The 22,735-nt window shown below is 49.5% G+C and overlaps 7 protein-coding genes across 7 annotated transcripts; 4 read left to right on the forward strand and 3 right to left on the reverse strand.

The window, feature by feature from the left end:
* Positions 1–2,799: 2,799 nt before the first annotated feature.
* Positions 2,800–3,441, reverse strand: M430DRAFT_47737 (hypothetical protein; the record flags this gene model as incomplete). The annotated part of the gene is made up of 4 exons (XM_024867950.1): positions 2,800–2,987; positions 3,046–3,156; positions 3,218–3,276; positions 3,425–3,441. 4 exons carry the CDS (start codon positions 3,439–3,441, stop codon positions 2,800–2,802), a joined length of 375 nt encoding a protein of 124 aa, XP_024723851.1.
* Positions 3,442–3,815: 374 nt separating this feature from the next.
* Positions 3,816–5,360, forward strand: M430DRAFT_133532 (hypothetical protein). The gene has a single exon (XM_024862304.1). It carries the CDS (start codon positions 4,125–4,127, stop codon positions 5,190–5,192), a length of 1,068 nt encoding a protein of 355 aa, XP_024723852.1. The 5' UTR covers positions 3,816–4,124; the 3' UTR covers positions 5,193–5,360.
* Positions 5,361–5,384: 24 nt separating this feature from the next.
* On the reverse strand, positions 5,385–9,253 carry M430DRAFT_94757 (hypothetical protein; the record flags this gene model as incomplete). Its single annotated transcript, XM_024869859.1, has 4 exons — positions 5,385–6,802; positions 6,854–7,856; positions 7,957–9,002; positions 9,076–9,253. 4 exons carry the CDS (start codon positions 9,251–9,253, stop codon positions 5,385–5,387), a joined length of 3,645 nt encoding a protein of 1,214 aa, XP_024723853.1.
* A 915-nt stretch (positions 9,254–10,168) lies between these two features.
* Positions 10,169–13,424, forward strand: M430DRAFT_114798 (hypothetical protein). The gene is made up of 4 exons (XM_024861570.1): positions 10,169–10,398; positions 10,469–11,169; positions 11,295–12,951; positions 13,001–13,424. The coding sequence occupies exons 2-4, from the start codon at positions 10,643–10,645 to the stop codon at positions 13,187–13,189; spliced, it is 2,373 nt and encodes a 790-aa protein (XP_024723854.1). The 5' UTR covers positions 10,169–10,398; positions 10,469–10,642; the 3' UTR covers positions 13,190–13,424.
* A 519-nt stretch (positions 13,425–13,943) lies between these two features.
* Positions 13,944–15,755, forward strand: M430DRAFT_200105 (hypothetical protein). Its single transcript, XM_024864198.1, has 4 exons — positions 13,944–13,998; positions 14,056–14,365; positions 14,416–15,376; positions 15,478–15,755. Exons 1-4 carry the CDS (start codon positions 13,955–13,957, stop codon positions 15,699–15,701), a joined length of 1,539 nt encoding a protein of 512 aa, XP_024723855.1. The 5' UTR covers positions 13,944–13,954; the 3' UTR covers positions 15,702–15,755.
* Positions 15,756–15,808: 53 nt separating this feature from the next.
* On the reverse strand, positions 15,809–18,930 carry M430DRAFT_15985 (hypothetical protein; the record flags this gene model as incomplete). Its single annotated transcript, XM_024863365.1, has 3 exons — positions 15,809–16,423; positions 16,583–16,965; positions 17,718–18,930. 3 exons carry the CDS (start codon positions 18,928–18,930, stop codon positions 15,809–15,811), a joined length of 2,211 nt encoding a protein of 736 aa, XP_024723856.1.
* A 1,695-nt stretch (positions 18,931–20,625) lies between these two features.
* M430DRAFT_96289 (hypothetical protein) lies at positions 20,626–22,130 on the forward strand (the record flags this gene model as incomplete). Its single annotated transcript, XM_024869948.1, has 2 exons — positions 20,626–20,784; positions 20,853–22,130. The coding sequence occupies 2 exons, from the start codon at positions 20,626–20,628 to the stop codon at positions 22,128–22,130; spliced, it is 1,437 nt and encodes a 478-aa protein (XP_024723857.1).
* Between the last annotated feature and the right edge of the window lie 605 nt (positions 22,131–22,735).

The following is a 22,735-nucleotide window of genomic DNA, read 5'->3' on the forward strand; positions in this document are numbered from 1 at the left end:
ATGAGAGATGAGAGCCTTGATAGGCGGAGCGGAGCGGAGTGATGGGAGCGGAGCAAATAAGTAGGGTAAGGTAAGGTAAGGTAAGGAGGAGGTTTGTATGCGCAACAATGCCAAGACTCAAGAGGAGGAGGCTGAGGAAAGCGGAAAGCCAGCCTTATACGGCGAGATGATATCGCCACTTGCTCTCAACACCTTGACAGGTAGATGCACTACATCAAACTATCAAGACCGGTGAAGATCTGGATCCCTCCGTTGAGAACAGTGCACTGTACTGCAATCGGCATATTGGTAGGAGAAGTGGACGGCATCCGAAGGATATACAGGGTCTTCGTATACGGAGGGGTGTTCGCAAAAATCGCACTTTTCGGAATAGCGTCGTCCGTTGTCGGGCCCTTTTCTTCCGATCTCCGCCCCGCTCCCCGCCCCGCTCTCCGCCAGAGGAGGTCCATGTAGAAGGGGGGCAAAGGAAAAAGAGACTGTAAGTAGGTAAGATATATAGATCCAAGCAGGCCGGGTGTTCTGCTTTGCTGACGCGGGAGAAAAATGGAGAGAAAGGGAGAGAAACAAATCAGAAGTGAAAAGAAACATGGAAGGAAAAGAAAAACTCCAAAAAATTCAAAAAAAAAATTCAAAAAAAAAGAGAACATACAACAGCAGGTATTCGCTGGTGGTCACCCACCCAACTACTAATCTGCCGATCTAAGGCTTGTGTATGGCAGAGCGGACGGGATGCCCAATTCTCCTTAGTCTATGGTCGTATGTAAAAGGATTCGTTTTATTTTAATACATAGACCACATCTAGCTATTAGGGCCCAAAACGCCAAAAAAACATACAACAGTAGGTATTCGCTGGTGGTCACCCACCCAACTACTAATCTACCGATCTGAGGCTTATGTATGGCAGAGCGGACGGGATGCCCAGTTCTCCTCAGTCTGTGGTCGTATGTGACTGCTTTTCCTTCATCGACACATATATAGGTACCTAGGTAGCTACTTACTTGGTATGTATCGATTTGACACACAGAGATCAGAATACCCGTCGAGGCAAATCTCAGTACCTACAGAAAGCTAGATAGTTTGATTATGAAGTTATATCTGCTTGTTTGCCATACGGAGGTTTATAGTAGGTACTTTCTATTGCCAACAAGTACCCGTGTAGGAGCATAAGATGTATGGCTTCTAGAGAGAAATTTCAAAATCCAACAGCATCCTTGGGCACATTGATACCTCTTTGGATGTAATAGACTGGTGTGTGAACTTCGGACGGAATTTATTCACCTACAGAACTATCATTGTTCAACACCAAGAGACAGGAAATAGAAACTTACAGGTTGCATACCACTCGTGATAGACGATGTTTTGAATACCCACCAAGGTGTCTTAATCAAAGGCGATATTTCGTTCCTCCAACCAGAACTTTATTCGAGCAAGTGCACTCCTCCGAAAACTCTCCAAACTCCCTAGGAAAGAGCTTCCCGCATGTCCACCGACCCATATCCCAAGAAACCGATTCCCTCCATGCCTCCGCTTCATCAACATCAAATCCAATCAACCACCAGCATAATATTCTTCAAGCATCAATACCACACCCATGTCCGTTGAATACTTACTGCCCTATGGCGCCCCGCCCCAGTGGCTCAACACCAGGCAATCCCTCGAAGTCCGGCGTTCTGGTACCCTCCCCTGCCTTTTCCCAACCTCCGATCCAAGCTGACGCTATACCAAATAGCATTCATCCTGTTCTACATGGAGAACTCGGATATCGGCAGGATATACTCGAGCCGAGCGCGGGCCCCATTAGCTCGGGTTGCCAAACCGGGGGAGGCAATCTTGGACCTAGGTATTGACTCTCTGCACCCTCCTTCCTACCCGTAGGATTTGTGGATAGATGAAGCCTGCTTCTTCTGACACGAGAGTAGCTTTCCGGCAGTTCGAGATGCATAATCCGGGACTGGCGAGGAGATACGTGTATAGGATTTTCAGACATAGATATGCGCGGTATGCGCAGAATGGAGACTTGCTGCCTTATAGAGCCAGAAGGCGGATGTTGTGTCGAGGGTGGGGAGAGGCGCCTCGGAGCTTGTGATATGGGCATCCTGCAGGCAGACTAGATGATCGGAGGGTATGTTGGGACTTGTCTTCTCTTGAAGCTGCAGCGGGAATCGGAGAATTGGTTTTGATAGAATAGCGTCTGGCAATGGAAGCATTTTTTTTTTGTTCGTCTTAGGCCCTTTGCTGTCATAGCTTGTCAGTCGCTGATGCCACAAGAGTCTCAGTAATTCTCATGAATTAGTATGTCTTTGGGTTTGGTGTTATGTAATTCCCGAACCTTGAGATACCTAGGTACATTTCAACATTAAGGATCGCTGGCCTCTATTCTAAAGGCCTTGATTTCCTCCGTATCTGCAGTCTAGCCGGTTAGAGTCGTGCTGGAATCCATAACCTACATTATATATCCATGACCTTGGCCGCCTTCCACAATACAGGGCTCCTCGGTTCATGAAACTCGCCATGACATCCATAGCAGTGGGTTAATTGCCAGAAAGATGGTATGAAGAATATGAGGAGAGGAGAGTGGGAGAGTACTTAGAGTTCAACGATAGACGCTTCAGTGGCAACAGGGAGAGCAGACCGGATACGGTAGAACAACGCTTGTTTTGAGTATCAGTTTTACACCGTAAGGTCCATGTAACTCCTCCTTGGCCAAATTATGCGAAACCAGGCAGACTCCATGCAGGAAACCATCCGAACTCCATCCGTGCAAGCCCATGATCCCATGTTCCCAAGATCGTACCCAAATCACTTATCCACCGCGGTTGCATCCCCACTAACCATCTTGCGCAGCTCGTATTCCTTGGTGAACTCTCTGCTCAGAATCTCGAGATCACTTACGAGGCTCTTGCAGCAGTTAACCAGGGCTTCCTTGGGGGTGATTTCACCGTCGGTCTGAACGCGGAGCTCGAAAGTGGCGAAGAGAGGATGGGGAACTATAGGCGTGTCAGAAATGCTAGCAATATCCTGCTGCCACACCTTGGGCTGGCTAACTCTTATATCCAGAAAAGATGACATGGGGGTCCTTGAGGAGATGAGCGCGGAGCATGTTGGCAAGCGTGTGGTCTTCCTTGTTGAATGTAAACACCGAGCTGTTTGGAGTTCCTGCGCGTATCGATTAGACGATTCCAGTGCATGCAAGATATGATGGGCAGGGGTAACATACGAGTGTCGGGGGCCTCGGTGACCTTTTTCTCGCCGTCGCCGAGCAAAAAAAGCTCGAATCTATCAATTCTGTCAGCCTGCTGCTAGCCTTGCCTTTATATAACAATTCACTGTGCCAATGGATAGCTGCATGTAGATGCTTTGTGTATGCTTGGGTCCCCCAACAGGAGGACAGAGTCCGACAGGATCCAAAAAAAAAACAACTGACCTGTCTGGCGCGTTCATCACTCCGTCTTCTCTAAAGAGACTCTGTCTATCGCTATACAGTCTGTAAGCAGGTATTCTGACAGTTAATAGAGAGGCAAACTAACGTGGGATTGAGAGAAGCGTAAGAGCGATCTCTAGCAAGGATGTCGTTGGATTGTACGCCTCTGGGAGGAGGGCTGTTACGGTCGGGTGAAGTCATTGCGACGGTTTTCGCTACAGCGCGCTAGCGGAGGCTCTGCGGGTACGCTAACGTGAATCAGGAAAGGCGTAAGTCTGTGTGGTGTCGGATGTCGGTATTACTTCGGTAATGTAATACCCGGTGGGGGGAGGCGGGGTTGGGTGGGATGTTGAAGTTCAGACGGAAGTGGAAGTGGAAGAATGGAAATGTGGTATTTAAAGAGAAGTACGTTTTCGGTTGTCGACAGGCGAACGTGAGTTGCGATTCACTTGATTGAAGTTTTTCGAACTCGAGGCAGGCTCAACTCAGTGAACTCGCTCGATTCGTCGAGTCATCGACCGGCGAACAACTTGAGCCTCAGGTCACCATCTTCCTCCACAGTACTTAAGGGACTTTACGTCGCCATCTCCTGACTTTCCTTTTCTTCTTCCTTCAACATATACTCTCCTATATATACATATCTTGTCCATTTCAGACCCATCTCACCTCGATCATCAATACAAGCATCCCAACATCCACCAACATGGCAGCTTCATCCATCCATGCCGAGACACTCCAATCCCATTATCCCTGGACCACCGCACCCCTCGTGAGCTCTGCGCCCATGCGCCTGATTACCACTGATCCTCTTGCAATCGCCGTCTCGCAGGCCGGAGGCCTGGGGTTCCTCGGCGCGGGTAGCGGCACCGACCTCGACCGCTTCGAATCCCTCCTCAAGTCCACCGCCGATGCGCTCGCTACCTCTCCACTCCCCGGAACGCCTCCTGGCGTCCTGCCCATCGGTGTCGGGTTTATCTGCTGGGGTGCTGACCTGGCCACCGCTATGCAAGCCATTCGTGAGGCGCCTCTCAAACCAGCCGCTGTATGGCTCTTCGCTCCCAAAGATACCGACGAGTTGATGGCGTGGACCCAAGGGATCCGGGATGCGAGCGACGGGAAATCCAAGATCTGGATCCAGGTCGGCACTGTCGCGGACGCGGTGCAGGTCGCTAAGGCCTGTAAGCCAGATGTCTTGGTGATTCAGGGCGCGGATGCCGGGGGCCATGGCCTTGTGCGCTCTAGCTCCATCATCTCTTTGCTGCCAGAGACCGCGGATGCCTTGGCTGCCGAGGGGCTTGGTCATATTCCTCTTGTCGCGGCGGGAGGGATTGTCGATGGGAGAGGTGTGGCTGCGGCCTCCGCGCTGGGCGCGAGTGGTGCAGCCATGGGGACGAGGTTCCTTGCCTCTCCAGAGGCGGCCATTAGCGAGGGCTATAGGAATGATGTGATTCGAGCGAAAGATGGTGGGGTGAGCACCATTCGAACGAACGTGTACGATCGACTGAGGGGTACGGAGGGATGGCCAGATCATTATAACGCACGAGGAGTGCTGAATCACAGTTTCTGGGATCATGAGAAAGGGATGCCCCACGAGGAGAACAAGAGACTGTATGAGGAGGCGTCGAAGCTGGGCGACGCGGGCTGGGGCGATCAAGGCAGAATGACGACGTATGCTGGGACTGGGGTGGGGTTGATAACGAAAACTATGCCGGCTGGGGACATTGTGAGGGAAGTCCTGAGGGATGCGGCGCAGACATTGGCAAGATTGTAAGGAAATTCGATGCATTATATTTTCTAGGTCATATGGAGGAAGTCCTGCGAGTCGGATCTCGCGGGGCAATGTTTCAAGACAGCTCCTCCTAACCGTATATAGTCCATGTATATTCTAACAATCCAAACGAACTCCGGGTATCATCGTATCTACTTCTGTCTAGCCATTCAGATACCTATCCAGATCTCATATCTATAGACTCATAGTCACCGTCATACTATTACTGTGCACCATCAGCACCGGCGGACACCCCTTGCACAACACCTCTAGATCCGCTAGGTACCCCGCCGACGCCGTCTCGCTCTTGCACGTGCCTTCCACGGGGCTGGGAAGCGTCGTGAACATGACGGCCGTCTCCGCGCTATGCTTCCTCATCAACTCGTTCAGGATCAGATGTTGAGCACGACAGGGAAGGTCATTGAAACTAAGCGGCAGTGCCTGGGTGGAATAGGTCGAGCCGGAACGCGAGGGAGCGGGAGAGGGTGGCTCAGGCGCTTCTGAGACGTGCTCTGGCAAGGTGGAGGATGGGCGGTAGGCGGAGGGCAGACGAGAGCGCCGGGTGGGGGGGGAGGGAGTGTCGCTGAACATGATGGAGGGCCCGGGTCCATCCTCAGTCGCGATTCGAGTAATAGGCACAGGCTTGCTGGAGAACTTGGGCATGGTTGCATGTTTAGAGAGCGTTGGGCGCTCTGAGCGGATGTGCGATGGGCTGTCGTTCGATGATGGTGGCTGTTTGATTGGGGTGGTCGATTCTGTGAGCGCGAGTCCTCGAGCTGGATGCTCCGGGACTTCGACTTCTCTCTCCCCGGTTGACTTCTTCGATGGGGGCGGTCCGGCCATCGAATCGCCGTGACTCTTCCGACGATGTACTCGCCTTTTCTGTGTTCCGCTCAGGGAATAATCGCTATCGGACTCAAAGTCATCTATATCTGCTTCACTCGCAACGCTCTCCGGATGATCATTTTCTGCATCCGAGCTGTCGTCTGCAATTACTGCCGAATCACTCTCCTCGTCTGAATCGCTTTCGGAGTCCTCGCTAGCACTTGCTACACTGGCGTGCCGTTTCGTTACTTGTGGGGATAGCCTATGTGTTCGCATACCCAGGTTGACACCCAACTTGGTTATTCCACTCATAGTATGTCTCCTCTTCGACTTTCTTAGCAGTCTTCGAAGGCCTAGAAAGCGCTCGGCTCTCTCTCCTCTTGGGCCTTGTTGAAATGAGGATTCAGGCCAGTTGGTTCGCGTCGTGAAAATGCTCGCTATATCCGAAAGATCCTCAGTCGCTGACCTCGCACCACGCTTTCCACGTAGTTTCTGTATTTCGTCCCACCATTCTTGTTCTTTCAGACATTCCTCCACTTCTTCTTCATGTTCCTTCCCAGGGCTGGCTCCGTTAATGATGATGTCGTATGTTGGCAACTCTCCGGATGCAAGCCAGAATACAAGGACCTCAGCTTGAATTCTTAAATTTTCAAGGAGTGCTTGCACTCTGCTTCTCTCCTCTGGCACCTCACTCTCATACTCAACGAAAACAGCAACCCGAAGTTTGTACGCCTTTTTCCATGCTGGGACGGTATTCAAAATGACGCCAAGTTGAAGTATCAACGTATCTAAGTTCAATATGAGCTGCAAATCCAACGTCGATCGAGACGAAGACTTACATGTATCAAAATTTGTTGTCAAGACATTTTGCTTATGATTTCCCTCAGCAGCAATCTCTGCAGACATCTGAATTGGCCAAAGATCGATATATTTCTTGGTAAGCTCGCCATCATGTGGAAACTCTAGGGATTGGAATCCCTTTGCAACGGCAACATTGATCTGTAGTCGCAAAAGCAAATCCTCGAGAATTGTAACGTAACTCGTGACGCTCGTCATACCCTCTGTCTTGCAAAAATCGGTGGGCAATTGACCCTCGAGTTTTACATCCTTACTATCGCGCCGAATTCGTTGTCGGTTTTGACTCCCCGCCAATGTATTCGACTGATTTGGTGACGGGGTTGTTTCCGGGACATCAATAAGTGGCTTGCTTCTGCGCAACTCATCCAGATTGTAGAAACCTAAGACTGCAATGTTCGGTCTCATTCCCCCAAGTCCAGCACTCAAAACAACATTCCTTGCACCCCATTCAAGGCCGGGGGAGATGGCAATGTTCACAAATGCCTTAATTTTCGAGAAGTCGATATATTTCGTCCAGGCTGCTTGCTGTCTACGGGCTTCAGGTACTGACCCGCCAAAGTCATCTGTTACGATGACGTGGCCGAGGATATACAGCCCTCCTTTCTTCATAGAATTGCAGAACTGGATGAGCTTGTATTGCCGTCGTGGATCGTTGACGAATAATAATATCTGGGGACGCCAGAATTTGACATGCTCCTGCTTTAATCGAAGCAGATACTTGCGAACTTGGTGGTAGATCAAACTCTGGGAGACATCGCCCCAACTCTTGGGCGGACTGGTATAATGGATTATAAGAAAGATGGCGATAAGTATGCCCACGCAGCCAGTAGCATACAAGCCATCGACGAAGAACATCGCAGCTCCAGACACGATAGTTCCAACGAGAGCGGTCTGCCAATTGAAAAACTGGAATGAAGGGCGGAAATTTGGCGCCGAGCTTATCTTCAGCAAAAAACAAGCCAGGTTCATAACAAGAAAGGTCATCTAAAACCATATTAGTTATTGATTAATCCCGGCTTGGTAGTCGATCAGCCAGATCCCTTCTGGCGCTAAGACTGTCTATACTGCGTATAAGTGTACTCACAAGATAAGTCATGGTGACAAAAGACGCAATCTGATTGAGATCGCAGAGCATTGTGATCTGTGCCACAATAAAAGTCGCAATAATCGCATATGTAGGTTCGTCACCTTTCTTGGTTCCTTGACCGAAGATTGAGAATCCAGGCAGAAGATTGTCTCTTGCAAGTGCTTGCAAAAGTTTGGCTGACCCGATGACGCCCATCAATGTGGAGAAGAAGGAGCTGGCAAACTCTCCCGCGAGAATGACAACGCCGGAAATGTTGGTCTCCTGGATAACATTGGCATTTCTGACGAAAGACGCTCTAGTGATGGTCGCAGCCATAGCCAAAATAACCAGAGTATACAAGACGAATGTAGTAGCAAGTCCGTAAAGAGTCCCTTTGGGTATCGATTTGCTGGGGTTTCTCAGATCGCCTGACATACTAGCCCCTGCGAATATACCGCCTGTTGCTGGAAATAGAATACCGAATAGATCTTGGAACGTCTCCTTTCCATTGAGTTGACTCCCTGCCGCGCCTCTCGTAAGCTGAGGCTTCAAGTTGCCAATAAAGGTCTGCATGCTCAATCCAGTGTACTCGATCCCTAGTTCTCTGCTCTCGAAAGGCGACATGACTAGAGCGGAAAATGGAATGCTCAGGGTAGCAATTAAAAGTATAACCAATAGCCCATTACTCGCACGGGCGAACAAGGAGGAGCCAGCAAGACAAATTGCCGTACACAACGCGAGGACCACCGTAGACCAGAGATAAAGGTGCCATGATGATTCGGGTAGCACATGTGCCCAGTTTCCGGATATAGCCCCAAAATTCAACTTGAAGCAGTCGATCAGGCCTACAGCGTTCATTCCAGTGTTGAAAGCGAAGCCCAGATAGAAGACCACTCCTATCGCTCCTCCGAATTCTGGGCCCAGGGATCTCGAAATAAGGTAATAAGCTCCGCCACCTCGAACAGTCCCGTTGGATGCAATCGCAGATAGGGAGAACGTGGTGATGAGATTTATTGCGTATGAAGCAACTAGCATACCCATGATCCCAAGCACTCCTCCCTGACCTAAGAAATTTGTCAACATGGGCTCAAAGGGGGCGATTCATAGTATCAAGGTAACGGTAGCGGCAGAACTGACCCAGGATAAAGCCAAACCGCAAGAACATGAGAATGCTGAGAACATTGAGACATGTTGGGACATATACACCTGAGAACATGCCCAGCTTCTCAGCACCCCCAATTGGTCGAGGACCAAGGCCTCGCTTTGGGGTTGAGTGGTCTCCATCGGCCTTCTTGCTCTGCGCCGCATTGTGCATTTGTGCAGTCAATGAGTTCGTCCCCACGATTCCTGAATATCTCCTCCTGGTTATATTCGGCGACCCATCTCGGTTTTCGTCTTGGCGTAGATGGAAAAGATGTCTGGTAAGGGACTGTTCTCGCGGAGGAGGCGTGGAGTCGTTTGTCACCGGCTGATATGGGTTTGCTGCTTCATATTCTGCGCCCATCGAGGGCTGTCCCTCCAACGCCCTCGCATCGCCCCTCGCGGTTCGAGCTTGAAAACTGGCATCTTGGCTTTGCATATTAATGCTCCAATTCAGTCCATACTCTTCGAGTGGGAATAGGGAGTGTGCAGCGTCGAAATGGTAGAGTGTCCGGGATTCCTCCAAAAATATCGCAGCAGAGAAACGAAGTTATCCAGGGCTCCAAATCCAGATAACGATAATAGTCACTTGGGTCACTAGTCTAGACACGAATCGTGTACCTGATTCGAGCCGAGACAGACGAAGCGGAAGGCAAGAAGAAAATAAAATATATAGGAGTAACAGCTGAGAACACCATAGTGGTGTTGGAGTTGTTGATCGTGTCAAAGGAAGAGGGTAAATCCATAAATACAGCTTGTTCTAGGCCTCTTATGCGCCATGAACGTCATGCGGGAAATCTTCGGCTCAGAAAGTAGAACACGGCCAGTCTCTTTGACGCCATCGGTACGTAAGGTATATGTACAGGATATAAAAGAACACAGTACACAGGTAACAAAAGTCCAATAGAACTCGACAAAAACTGCAATAGAGCATGAAGCGGCTCGGCGCGACGGGAAAAAGCTTTCGCCGCCCAGGGAAGACATTTTCAAGATGTACGCCTCTGATATGTATGCCTCAGGCATAAGTGAGGCCGCGTGCGGCAATGAATCGGGGTCTGAGGATCTTGAAGGTTGTGGGACTCGCTCGACTCTGAACCATGGACCGAAGTAACTATTGCTATACGGACTATACTCCACCCCGGAGGGACCGTCGCAGCTGATCTCGGCTTCGTACAGTTAAGGTACCTTGACAAGTCGCAGCAGATAACACTCTTCCACTCGTCCTCCTCTTCCGCCGTCCCTTCTGCCACTGCCATTCTCTTGCGGCCACTCTACATCTGCTGTGTCTGTCTTCCTGATAAGATAGCCCACAGCCAGTCAGTAAGTATTCGCCGGCTTCAGTCTACGATTCCTGTTCTCGACTTATTAGCGCGCTGACTTACACCTGCAGACGCCTCGTCCCCTTATCTCTCTTCTGCAACCTCGATCCTGCACGAGTGGACACAGTGTTTTGGTGGTCAACTAGAGATCCCAGGCGGATAAAACCATGAGATAAGGCCATCAATACTTCCAACGTCCATGTCCAACGGCAACACCGTGATTCTTGCACAAAGCTAAGACCGCCATGTCGACTCCTCAGGATGGCGCATCCTCTTCTCGACCTCTGCCAGTACCGATGGCTTCCTCCCCAGGTTCCAATAGAGGCCGAAGCTCACCAGGTAGTGGCTCACGCGCTGCTTCGACAGCTCGATTAGCAGCTTCTCCGGCCCCTTCGCATTTTGGCACTTCTCCATCCCGCCAACCGCCCACCCCAGGTCAAGCATCCGCGACTGGATCGGATTCCAACCCTCTGCCTCCCCTTGCCGGCCCTGCCAACTCATCGCAACCTGGGCCGGGTATCTCTGCACTTGCCGCGGCTTTATCAGCATCTATCGGCCAGTCGCCGCCTAAGTTCGGCACGCCTCCTCTCAGGTCTCAGTCACCAAGCACAACTGCTCTTCAAACGCAGCCTTCTGGCCCGCAGAGCAACTATGGATCTTTTGATACGAAAGGGCGCTACATACAGGGCACCCCGGGATGGACCGGTCCGAATACCTTCGAGGACCCAGAGATTGTGAAGAGACATCTTGTGCAACCTTCAGAGATATCATTGTAAGGCTGACACCCCCCATACTGATGGGTCCAAGATCTCTGGCCATCTGTTTTCTGCCCTTGTCAGATTTATGGCAGTTGGATAATCCTTCACTTCTGAGAAATGGGCTGACTCGATCTTTTAGGCCAATGGGGAATGACGCAACGCAAGATGGGGTACTTGGAAATAACCTGTCAATTCGCGGTGGTTCCCCTGCCGGTAGAGGCAAACAGGTCCTCGATAATTTCGCTCCTGGTCTGGACGACGACGAGTTTTCAAGTCTGCGACTGCAAGGCGGAGATGTTACACGACCAATATATAAGTGGACGGAAGATGCACAGGGTAGAGGGCGGACTCGAAGAAGCAAGAGTTTCCACCTGTCCAGGCCAGAGCCAGAGGACGAGGTCTTAGATATTGGGTCGATAAAGGTGCCTGGTGGATTTCGCCGCAATTACCTTCGACGAGCCGTCGGAAGCCCATCTCCTGCTGATGGAGATCTTGAGGAGGGGGCTGGGAACCGAGGACCCGCAAAACCGAAGATGCTCACAAACAACTTCATCGAATTCCTGACTTTATATGGCCATTTTGCTGGCGAAGAGCTTGAGGAAGATGACGAAGTCCTTGAACCAGACGAATACTTCTCATCTGGTGTATATCCTAGTGAGGAAGTAAGTGAAGAGGAGCGAGAGCCTATGGAGGATAGTGCACTACTCGCTCCTACTTTAAAGAAAAGGAAGCGTAAGGAACGCCATCCTACTGGTACCAATAGCCCTACAGGAGCTGCCTTGTTGTTACTCAAATCCTTCGTTGGTACAGGAGTTCTCTTCCTACCAAAAGCATATCTCAACGGTGGCATGCTTTTTAGCAATGTCGTGCTGTTGTTTGTCGCGGTTCTCAGTTACTACTGTTTTGTTCTGCTGGTCAATACCCGTTTAAGAGTTGAAGGCTCATTCGGTGACATTGGGGGCGTTCTTTATGGGAAATGGATGCGAGGGATAATACTGTCATCAATAGTGGTCAGTCAAATTGGCTTCGTGGCCGCCTACATTGTCTTCACATCCGAGAACCTGCAAGCATTCATTCTCGCAGTCTCTGATTGCAAGACGCGCATCCCGATCCCATATCTGATCTTGATGCAAATGGCAGTCTTCCTACCATTTTCGCTATTAAGAGATATCACTAAACTCGGCTTTACGGCTCTGATTGCGGATGCTTTCATCCTCATTGGATTGGCCTATCTTTATTACTACGATATCCTCACGATCGTGAGACAGCATGGCGTTGCTGATATTGTCAACTTCAATCCCAAGGATTGGACTTTGTTTATCGGAACTGCTATATTCACCTTTGAAGGAATCGGTTTGATCATTCCCATCCAGGAGTCGATGAAGAATCCGAAGAAATTTCCTCCGGTCCTTGGTATAGTGATGGTTATTATCACTGTGGTCTTCATCTCTATGGGGGCTCTGTCCTACGCTGCCTACGGTTCTGCTACCGAAACTGTTGTCATCCTCAACATGCCTCAAGACGATAAGCTCGTCAATGGCGTACAGTTCCTTTACTCTGTGGCGATCCTCCTCTCAACACCTCTGCAGATCTTTCCGGCAATCAGGATTACAGAGAATGAGCTGTTCACCAAAAGTGGGAAATACAACCCGTATATCAAATGGCAAAAGAATGTTTTTCGATTCTTTGTCGTCATGCTCTGTGCTGGAATTGCGTGGTTTGGCGCAAACGATCTGGATAAATTTGTCTCGCTAGTAGGCAGCTTTGCCTGCGTGCCCCTCGTATACATCTATCCGGTATGATATCCTATTTCTCTATGGAACACCATATGCTGACGTATAATAGCCGATGCTGCATTACAGAGGAGTTGCGAAGAATGTAGCATGGAAGGCAGCAGACGTGCTCCTATGCATTTTTGGTTTTATCGTAATGGCATACACAACGTCACTTACGATAATTAGCTGGGCTAGTGGAAACGAAGAGCCCAGCCTACCAAGCTATTGTGATAAGAAGAAGGCGCACCTGGTCTTCTAGCTTACTCCTTTGTTCTAAAGCGAGGTAGTAATCAAAATCAGGCCAAAGGAGGATTTCCTTCAACCGACTGTCCGAGCCAGGATGAGGAACGGGTTTTCATTTGTTTGTAGATTTGTTTTCTGCATAGCGTGTGTTCATAATTCCCTTTTTCCTTGGCCAAGATAGAGGCCAGTTATGAGATGATAACGTTGTTTGGGCATTAGAGTAGAGGTTGATTCTGTTTTGGATATATGTTAGTTTACGGGATCCTGGCGTCTTTCTCATGGACACTGCTACTCGTACTCATTCTAAATTGTTGGTTCCAAATTCAAATCAGAATTACAGCCTTTCGCTTCCTTGACTAAGTATTGAAGTGATCCTAAACATATGAGATAATGGAAAAATGGTATACTGCCAATAACATAGGAATCCGGTCTGTCCTTGTTACCCCTACCTCTGTAGATACGTTTGGTTCTCTCGACACTTCCTTCTACTGACCCTTGCCAGAAAAGCTCAACTCCTACTGTGAGCTTAAACAGACATCTTTTACCTTTTATCACACTCCTATTTTTAACCTTTGTTCGAGGTCCTAACATCATATACTTAACATACATCCTTCATCGATATTCGCGTGCCTGGGGCTTGCTGTTTGCCATTGTTTCACAGAAAGGGGAGTTCTGTCACGTGCCACTACTATACGCGATACGCGAAGACGCGTCGACCTCAAATTCGACAAATGAGCAACGAAAATAGTCACCTACAACACTAGGAAGAACGACGCCGAAGATGGCCATACCAGTGGAAGAAGGCAGTCTCCTGCATGCACCGTCGTAAGTCACCACTGCTGTATAAGGTACCTGTTATCCATGCAAACTGACAACTCTCAGGGATTCCAAATACACGTCCCTGACTCGGCAGTCCTCCCTGTACAAACCGCTTGAAACGTACGCGCTCGACAAAGAGAAGCATTACCAGCAGCAATATGGAGACATGTATTTCCTTCGATTAGCAAAGCTGAAGCCTGCTGTGGAGCGTATCGCTGCTGAAGCGTGGGATGGATTTCAGATTGCGGGGGAGACGGTGGAGAGGGTCGACAGGGTGCTTGATGTGAGGCAGGGCAAGTTATGCTGGGTTGCGGGGACCATATATATGGATATGCCACTAAAACCGAATATTCTGGATGATATTTCGAAGGATGTGAGTTGTTATTCGAGTGCTGAAGAAGAGTAGCACTGATATGGGTGCAGCACTGGACTACAGTACCACCGCCACGAGAAAAGTATGTGTCGCCGTCTGGGGAGGACCTGACAATGTTGGAAGATGAATCAGGACGAATACGGCTGATTGGAACACCATTGTCTCGCGAAATGCTTGTTACGGGATGCATCATTGCTGTCATGGGAACTGAGAATGCCGACGGTGAATTTGAAGTTGTGGACATCAGAGTGCCGGATCTCCCCCCTCAGTTGGAACGTTGGCACACATCAGACGCGTCAGCCGCTAATGGAGTGAAAACGAAGAAAGCAAAAGCCGAAGACGAGGACGTGGAAATGGATACGCCTGCTCCTGCTCCGGGGGGCGGTAAGAAAATTGCTATTGTCTCGGGTCTAGGCTTTTCTGGCACAAATGCAGAAAACTCTCTGGAGATCGATCTTCTAACGGAGTACCTGCTCGGAGAAGCACTAGATCCAGCGATGCAAGAAAGTGCCTCCCAGATCAGCAGGCTTATAATAGCTGGCAATTCCATAGCCTCGGACGGCGAAGCCGTATCGCACGATACTATAGGCAACAACCGGAAATCACAGAAGAAATATGGATATGATAGCAGCGCCTACAATCCTGCGCCTATAGCACATCTCGACAATTTCCTAGCGAGTATACTGCCAAGTATGCCAGTTACGTTGATCCCCGGCGCTACTGATCCAGCAAATGCCAGCTTCCCTCAGCAGCCGATACATCCTGCTATGTTCCCACATGCCAGAGCGTACGGATCCATCCCCCCTAGTGCCGGGGAAGAGAAACAGCCAGGATGGTTTGATGCGGTTACAAATCCCTTCGATGGTGAGATTGAGGGCTGGAAGGTGCTTGGCACGGGTGGACAAAATGTTGATGATGTGTTCAAATATGTCGAGAGCGAGGACAGGTTAGGTTTGATGGAAGCCATGTGCAGATGGCGGTGTTGTGCGCCCACAGCTCCCGATACTTTATGTGAGTTCATTCCTATAAGCCTGTTTCTGATTTGCTCCTTCTATTTTCTCTTTTGTTTACTTCCTATTTACCAAAAAGGCACCATAACTGACCAAGTCCAGGGAGCTATCCATTCCAAGATGATGACCCCTTTGTTCTAAACTCCTGCCCACATCTGTTCTTTGTGGGTTCTCAGCCTAAATTCGATACGGCATCCATTGAGGGCCCTGATGGCCAAACAGTTCGATTAATCGCGGTTCCTCGATTCGCGGAAACCGGGGAAATTGTCCTGGTGGATTCGGATACCTTGGAGACTTCTGTCGTTAGATTCGCTGTCTCCAGATAGAATCCAAAGTCCTATATTGCCAAGATCACGTTTCAAATACTTGCCTCACCGTTTTAATCTCAAATTAGCGGCCCAGAGTGCGCGAGTTTCGGTCGGAAATGAGTCTTTCACCCAACACGCCCATCTCTTACGATCTTACCGGAAGGCGCTCGTTTCCGTCGCGGAGGTGAGACGAACCAGAGGGGTTTCCTGCTCTTGTTTCTAGTATCTCTTCGTGGATTGCGTATAGGTCCTCGTGGCTGGTCAAAATGCGCGCTGCGAAATGTGGACTTAGCCAACCCTTGTTCTTCGCTTTGGCTTTGGCTTCCACAGTCATACAAACCAATCAATTCATCTAGAGCATATAAAAACCGGCTGGCTGTGGAGTCAATATGTGTAGGAGACCAATCCAGCATTTTCTCGAAGCCCTCGTCTTCAGTCAACGCTAGGTCAAGAATGTTTACGCTGTGCCTTCTAGGAAGTTCAATCCACGGCACATAGACAGCCAGCGTGCGCATGATAACTCTCGTGCGGGCCAGATACGTGGCCAAGTCATGGATGACCAAGCCCTGGCGGAACCCCTCATAAACATCTTGGCCCCAACTCCCTGATCCAACGAGCGCGGTCGATGCGGAACACCTCGTCCAGACTGGTGTGGTCCAGGAGCTGCTCCATGGATCAGTGATTGGCTCCAAGCTTGGAGCGACAGCCGGGGCAGTCGTGATCTTTCCCTGGGACAGCCACTACGGGTTCTCAATCAGCACGGGCACGGCTTCTTTACAAGAGCTAGCTAGCTCTTGAGGTGCAGTTCTATCTTCGAAAATGGAAAGTGGGAAGGAGTCAGAATATACATACGACACGCAGACAATTAGTGCCAAAATATGCCCGCACGACGTATGCACCGCGGCATGCGTCTTGCATGTCTTGCCCTCCCTGTAGTTCTCAAGGGCCTCGAAGCAGATCGAGCAGCATCGGTCCTCAGCAGGCTGTGTCGCTGGGTCCAGTGTCTTGCTGGTTATGTGCTGGAGTGGGTCAACGTAACCTTCTAGGAGCCATAGCTTTGAGTACACGGCGGCAGCGACGGAGTCGTCGAATGCCTGCACGCCTTGCTGGATTTCTTCCAATAGAGTGTGTTTTCCGTACCGAGAGAAAGAAGATATAGCTCGGGCTGCCGCAATGACCATGATTGTGGAATCCGTTGTGACTTGGTTGTAAATAGTGATGTGAAATGGGGATTGGTATGTTTGATGTCTTTGCTTCTGTCGCTTGGGGTGTGCAAAGAATCCTCGAAGTCGTAGTGTGTAAATAAGACAAAAGGCAAATAACGTAGTATACACATTCCACCGTATCCGAAAAATAAAGAAATAAAGCTTGCAGCTTGCGCGACTCTAATAACGTGGCCGTAAGTATCAATATGACTATTTTCAAATTCAGTCGACGACTCCCCAGAACCCGAGATCACTTTCTATATAGGTATGAAAATCCTCAAGCAACCGTTCCAGTTCCCAAGCCGCGCTCCTAGACTTCTAGCACCTCCCGACTAGCTCCCAAGGTTGGCTTGTTGAGTGAGGCAGACATGGGGGTTTGTGTTGGAGAAACCAAGAAGACCCTTTCTTATCTTGTTGTACTGCGTGAATTTTTTTTTGGGAAAGAGGGGGGGGGGGGGGGTCTTTTATTTTACTACGATGCAGAAAATATATAAGGTAGTTACGGAATGGTCAGGATGGAAAAGCACAATACTGTATATTTTTGAGAGGCGTATGATCATGTTTCAATGATTGAGAGAATTTCGACGTTATAAAAGTGCTTCTCAGGTTAAGTTAATGCTTGCATACACCGAGAAAGGAAGTAAAAATAAAAGTAAAACCATCGCAGTCTATAAGAGAAAAAACCCCCGAGAAATCCTTTGAGCGACAGAAGAGGCATGGTAAGTCCAGGTTGGAAAGGTAAGGGGTCCAGATGCTGCCAGCTAATAATGTAAATTTACTGTTGGGCAGCATAAGGAGCGATTCTACTTCCTTATTACCAAAGACATACCATCAGTAATTCTCTCATCATCAGCAAGCTCGCGACATAGGCCCTCCCTAATCGCTCCCTCACAATCCTTATATATCTCTTCGAATACCTGCTTCAAACCCTGCAGTTTCCGTTCGACAGACCGGGCTTTCTCACGCGCAATAGCAACGGTCTCCTTGTTTGCAAGTGGGCCTTCCTCTAGCATTCCAGCCTGGGAATATCTCAGATCGACTGAGATGAGCACGCGCTTCATGCCAGCGGGGCGTTCGACACCATCAGTCTGAACAGTGAGGTACTTCCTCATGACGATGTTGAGGACGCGGCAGTTGAGTTTGCGGATGGCGCCCATGAGCGGTCCGGGGAACCAGAAGAAGTCTGCAAAATGAAGCGGGCTTACTTCCATGCCGATCGCGGTGGTGGAAATGCCAATTCCGCGGCTGGGGGTCATCACTAGGGTGAGAGTGCTCAGGATGGGTTTGGCGTCGGCCAGCTTGCTGATTGAGACGGCGGCCTTCTCGTGCCAGTCTAGGTTCCAACTGTCCATTGGGCAGCTTATGACCACATTACGGAAGAGGGGAAGAAATTTGGCGTCAAGAGAAAATGCCTTATCGAACATGTCTGATTTGCGAGGGGTCCGGAGCATCATAAGAAAATTGTTGTTCTTGTAGATAAATTTCGATGCCTCCTGGCTAAGCTGCTTGCAGACGTATAGGATGGCGGTATGTTTCAGGGCGTGGCTTTCCACTGTTTCCCAGTCGGGCCCCGTCACGATTGGCTTCTCGTCGACGAGAAGGAATCCATAGATCTTCTCTCTTACCTCCAAAGGAACTCCAAGAAGAGGGGAGCGATCAGGGCTATTTTGGATGACCATAGTAGGATCTGCTTCTTCCCAGCCCATTCCAAACATTGCGTCAAAGTTACCCCTGGTGAGATAGTTCCGGAATCTTGATGTCTTGCCCTTCTTCCTGATGGGCGAAATCGGTCCAGTCTTGGTCTTTCCCCATGTACCGTGGCTCTCTGAGTTTTTGCCCATCAGTGCCACGAAATATTCTTCATGATTCTCCTCATTCTCGAGATTTTGAAGGCTGACCATGGAGAGAGTAGGAGCTCGACGTTTCCGATCAGCGAGTGATGTGTAACTGCAAACGAATTTAGATTGTGGTGTCATAGCTTCTCTTTCTCGAGGGTTGGCCGTTAGTGCTGAAGTAATGACATTGCGTTTTCGGGGTGCCATTCTGGAAGCCTGTAGAAGATGTAAGCAATAAGTCAAAGCCAATATTATGGTAGCTTGAGAGTAGAAGGTCGTTGCAGTTGAGCATTGACAGCCCATTCATGAATAGATAGTATCGGTTTGGTGAGGAAGGGGAAGCATTTGAAATCCTGAGGATCAAGATGAACAAGACCTACTGACAAGAGGTGAATACTGCAGTACTTTCTTCGGAAGTAGGTGAGAGGAAGTTGCCTCTGGACAGTGAAGTTCAGTCTTGGAGCAGATGGTCTTCCGACAAAAAGGGGTTAGCGAGAAGCTCTCGCCAGAAGAAGTAACAGGGGTTAGGTAAAAAGACGTTGCCTCTTGACACTGAAATCGAGAACTATGAGGTATGATTCCTGAGAGGCTTTCGTCGTAAGATGAGGAGAATTTGCCTCCAGGTAGTGAAATTGAGAATCATAAAGTTGCTGATAAAAAGCTTTCTTTAGAAGAATATAGAAGGTGACGAGAAGGTGTCTAGTGACTTTGAAATAGACAGTCTACTGACCGAAAATGGTTATTAGAGGCTCTTATTGGGAGGTGAGGTGAAGTTCTCTTCAGATAATGGAGTTGAGACGGAGTTGAGATGTAGCTATGAAATCAAGAAGTATCAAGTGGAGATTACTGGCCCCTGGTGATTTCAGACACAATATTCACCCCAAAGCTGGGGATTATATGCACTATTTTCACTTGAATTGCCACTGGCAAACAGTGGAACTTGGTAGACAAGTGAGCCCTGTTGTTGAGCGACCCTCTCTGCGTTGTTGAAGCCCAGCAAGTTGTGGATGATTCCAAAGGGAAAGACAAACGTCAGTATGAATATGAACTAAATTGCAAAGGCAAGTGAACCTTGAGAGCCAAACATCCCCACAAGTGTGAAAGATTTTATAGGTACACGACAGTTGCCCTCTGAAGCTGTTTGCTTCTGTTCAACTTCAACTTCACATTGCTATGAGCCTATGAGGATTCGAGAGAAGGTGGTCTTCAGCTCCAAAGGACGTTATACTCATATCCCCTTCATCCATGTTGACTAGAGTGTCTCCAAGAAATAGTTGTGAAAGCTTTAACCCGGTTTCAAGCGATCTTTCGATTGAGGAATCCCAAGTAGGAGAGGCTATGCCGCTGTTGATATTTACAGATACAGAGGTGGTTTTCGCCGGGTATTTATCGGCAACGTTGAAGGATCGGGACTCGGATATCAGGCGCCGATGTGGCTCAGGAACCCTCCAATCAGGTGCTGCGCTGTACCCTGTGTACATTCCTACAGCTTTCCTACCTTATTACCTACCTAAGTCCTACAAATAAACTCAGCCGCTCAACTGCTCAGCATTCGCGGGAGAAGATTATTGTACGACCGTCAGCAACAAAGGCTTTCTTCACTCTTTTAGAAACGACGCAGCACTCTCTTTACTATCGCGCTCTTACTCGTTCTCTTCCTCTTCCTCTTCTCCCTCCTCCCCTCTTTCCCAGGAGCATGCGCATCGTGCAATGACAAGCAGTTCGACCCGACGGTCACTTGGCGGAACCCCCGAAAAGACGAAAGTATATTCGACATCTGGCTCCAGTGCAACTTCTCCGCAGATCAGGACTCCTTCTGACACCAGTCCGTCATCCTCTCTCTCCTTCGATATGCCTCCCCGCACCAAGGGCCCGGAAACGGTTGGTAGAGTCACTGGGGACATGGAACGTACACATCTCAATGGTACAAGGCAGGGTAGGATAGGAAGGACGGGCTCGCCTTTGAGTCGAAAACAGTCGAGCCCTATGATGCCGGCTTTCATGGTTTCCGCTCCAGGCAAAGTCATTGTGTTTGGGGAACATGCGGTCGTCCACGGCAAGGTGCATCATACATAGCAACCCATCTATCTGCTCTCTGCTGCATGTGGCTAACAGTTACATGAACCCAGGCGGCAATTGCAGCATCGGTCTCTCTTCGATCATATCTACTCGTCACAGCGCTTTCGAAATCCAAACGAATCATATCTCTGCGGTTTCCTGATATTAATCTCTCACATACCTGGAACATCGATGATCTCCCTTGGGCCGCGTTCTCTGCTCCTGGAAAGAAAAAGTATTACTATGATCTTGTCACTTCTCTCGACCCTGAGCTCGTAGCAGCTCTGAAACCTCACCTGGTAAATATATCTCCGGATGCGCCTGACGATGTGCGAAAGGTCCATCAAAATTCAGCTTCGGCGTTTCTATATTTACTCTTGTCCTTGGGGTCTCAAAGTTTCCCAGGTTGCTTATATACTCTGCGCTCTACAATACCAATTGGCGCGGGGCTGGGCAGTAGTGCTTCTATTGCTGTCTGCCTTGCAGCTGCTCTTTTACTTCAAATCCGTACACTTTCTGGACCGCATCCTGATCAACCGGCCGATGAAGCACGATTACAGGTTGAACGCATCAATCGATGGGCTTTTGTGGGAGAAATGTGTATACATGGGAATCCCTCAGGCGTTGATAATACCGTTGCTACTCAAGGCAAAGGTGTCGTTTTCCAGAGAACCGATTACACTAAACCACCCAAGGTGAAGCCATTGTGGAACTTCCCAGAATTACCCCTCCTCCTTGTGGACACCAAGCAACCGAAATCTACTGCAGCAGAGGTTGCGAAGGTTGGGGCGTTGAAGAAAAAGCATCCCCAGATTACAGATTCCATCCTGGAGGCGATAGACAAAGTTAGCGAAGGAGCAGCGGAAATGATCACGCGGGATGATTTCGACCCTGAAGACCTATCAAGTTTGGAAGATTTGGGTAAACTGATGACGATTAATCATGGGCTGCTGGTCGCTCTGGGCGTGTCGCATCCAAGGCTAGAAAGGATACGGGAGCTAGTTGACCATGAAGGCATTGGCTGGACCAAACTCACTGGCGCTGGAGGAGGTGGCTGCGCAATCACTCTTCTCAAGCCCGGCGTCTCTCATGAGCAGATGAAACATCTGGAGGACACGCTAGATGAAGAAGGCTACGAGAGATTTGAGACCACATTAGGTTGCGATGGAGTGGGAGTGCTTTGGCCCGCCGTTCTTAAGAATGGAGCCGAGGACGAATTAGGAGGTGATGAGATCGATCAAGACAAGTTCTTGAACGCCGATGGGATTGAAGGGGTTGAAGAGCTGGTTGGCGTCAGTGGGGAGAACGGAGATCGCGAGGCGTGGAAGTTTTGGAGGGTAGAAGATTAATTGCTGGCAACAGCATTGGAACAGGAACAGGAACAGGAACAGGCATATGTAATTCCCCACTATTCGCTTCTATGTACCAAGAGGGGGAGTAGACTTAACCAGTAATGCACTCTATAATCCCTTGAGAGACGCAAGGGTTTCTTCGTATTGTTCCTGCAAGGACTCCTTGATATTGTTCGTACGCGAGGCTGACATTCCTCGGAATTTCCAACCCAAGCCTTTCACCCAACCCCGCCATAAAACCCGAGCCATGGCTCCCAAACCCAAGACTGCAGACCCGCAACCCAAGGCTCCGTCCGCGCCTATAGAATGTAAGTAGATCCCGATCACTAACCCGCGCAGCTCTTCCCAGGAATCGCCGGGACTGCAGTGGAAAGTCGGTTAACGGCGCAATCAACGAGCAGACCATACGATCGGGGCGCAACTCGAAGCCGAATACCTAGCCTCCCGGCCCTACCAAGTGCTGAACGAGACGAAGGGTCTCTCTGGCATGACGGCGGGCGAGAAGACGGCCTACACATACTCGCGCTTCTTAGAGACGGGCGCGTGGAAGAGCCTCAGCGAGGCGCAGCAGAAGGAGTTCTGGAAGGCTGTGAAAGAGCAAA

This window comes from Amorphotheca resinae (genome assembly GCF_003019875.1).
Source record: "Amorphotheca resinae ATCC 22711 unplaced genomic scaffold M430scaffold_2, whole genome shotgun sequence".
Lineage (NCBI taxonomy): Eukaryota > Fungi > Ascomycota > Leotiomycetes > Helotiales > Amorphothecaceae > Amorphotheca > Amorphotheca resinae.

Coding starts and splice junctions, on each gene's coding strand:
- M430DRAFT_200105 (XM_024864198.1), top strand. CDS start 13,955: ATGGCCATACCAGTGGAAGAAGGCAGTCTCCTGCATGCACCGTC. Junction 13,999..14,055: donor AGTCTCCTGCATGCACCGTC/GTAAGTCACCAC, acceptor GACAACTCTCAG/GGATTCCAAATACACGTCCC. Junction 14,366..14,415: donor TGGATGATATTTCGAAGGAT/GTGAGTTGTTAT, acceptor ATATGGGTGCAG/CACTGGACTACAGTACCACC.
- M430DRAFT_114798 (XM_024861570.1), top strand. CDS start 10,643: ATGTCGACTCCTCAGGATGGCGCATCCTCTTCTCGACCTCTGCCAGTA. Junction 11,170..11,294: donor CAACCTTCAGAGATATCATT/GTAAGGCTGACA, acceptor TCGATCTTTTAG/GCCAATGGGGAATGACGCAA. Junction 12,952..13,000: donor CCCTCGTATACATCTATCCG/GTATGATATCCT, acceptor GACGTATAATAG/CCGATGCTGCATTACAGAGG.
- M430DRAFT_133532 (XM_024862304.1), top strand. CDS start 4,125: ATGGCAGCTTCATCCATCCATGCCGAGACACTCCAATCCCATTATCCC.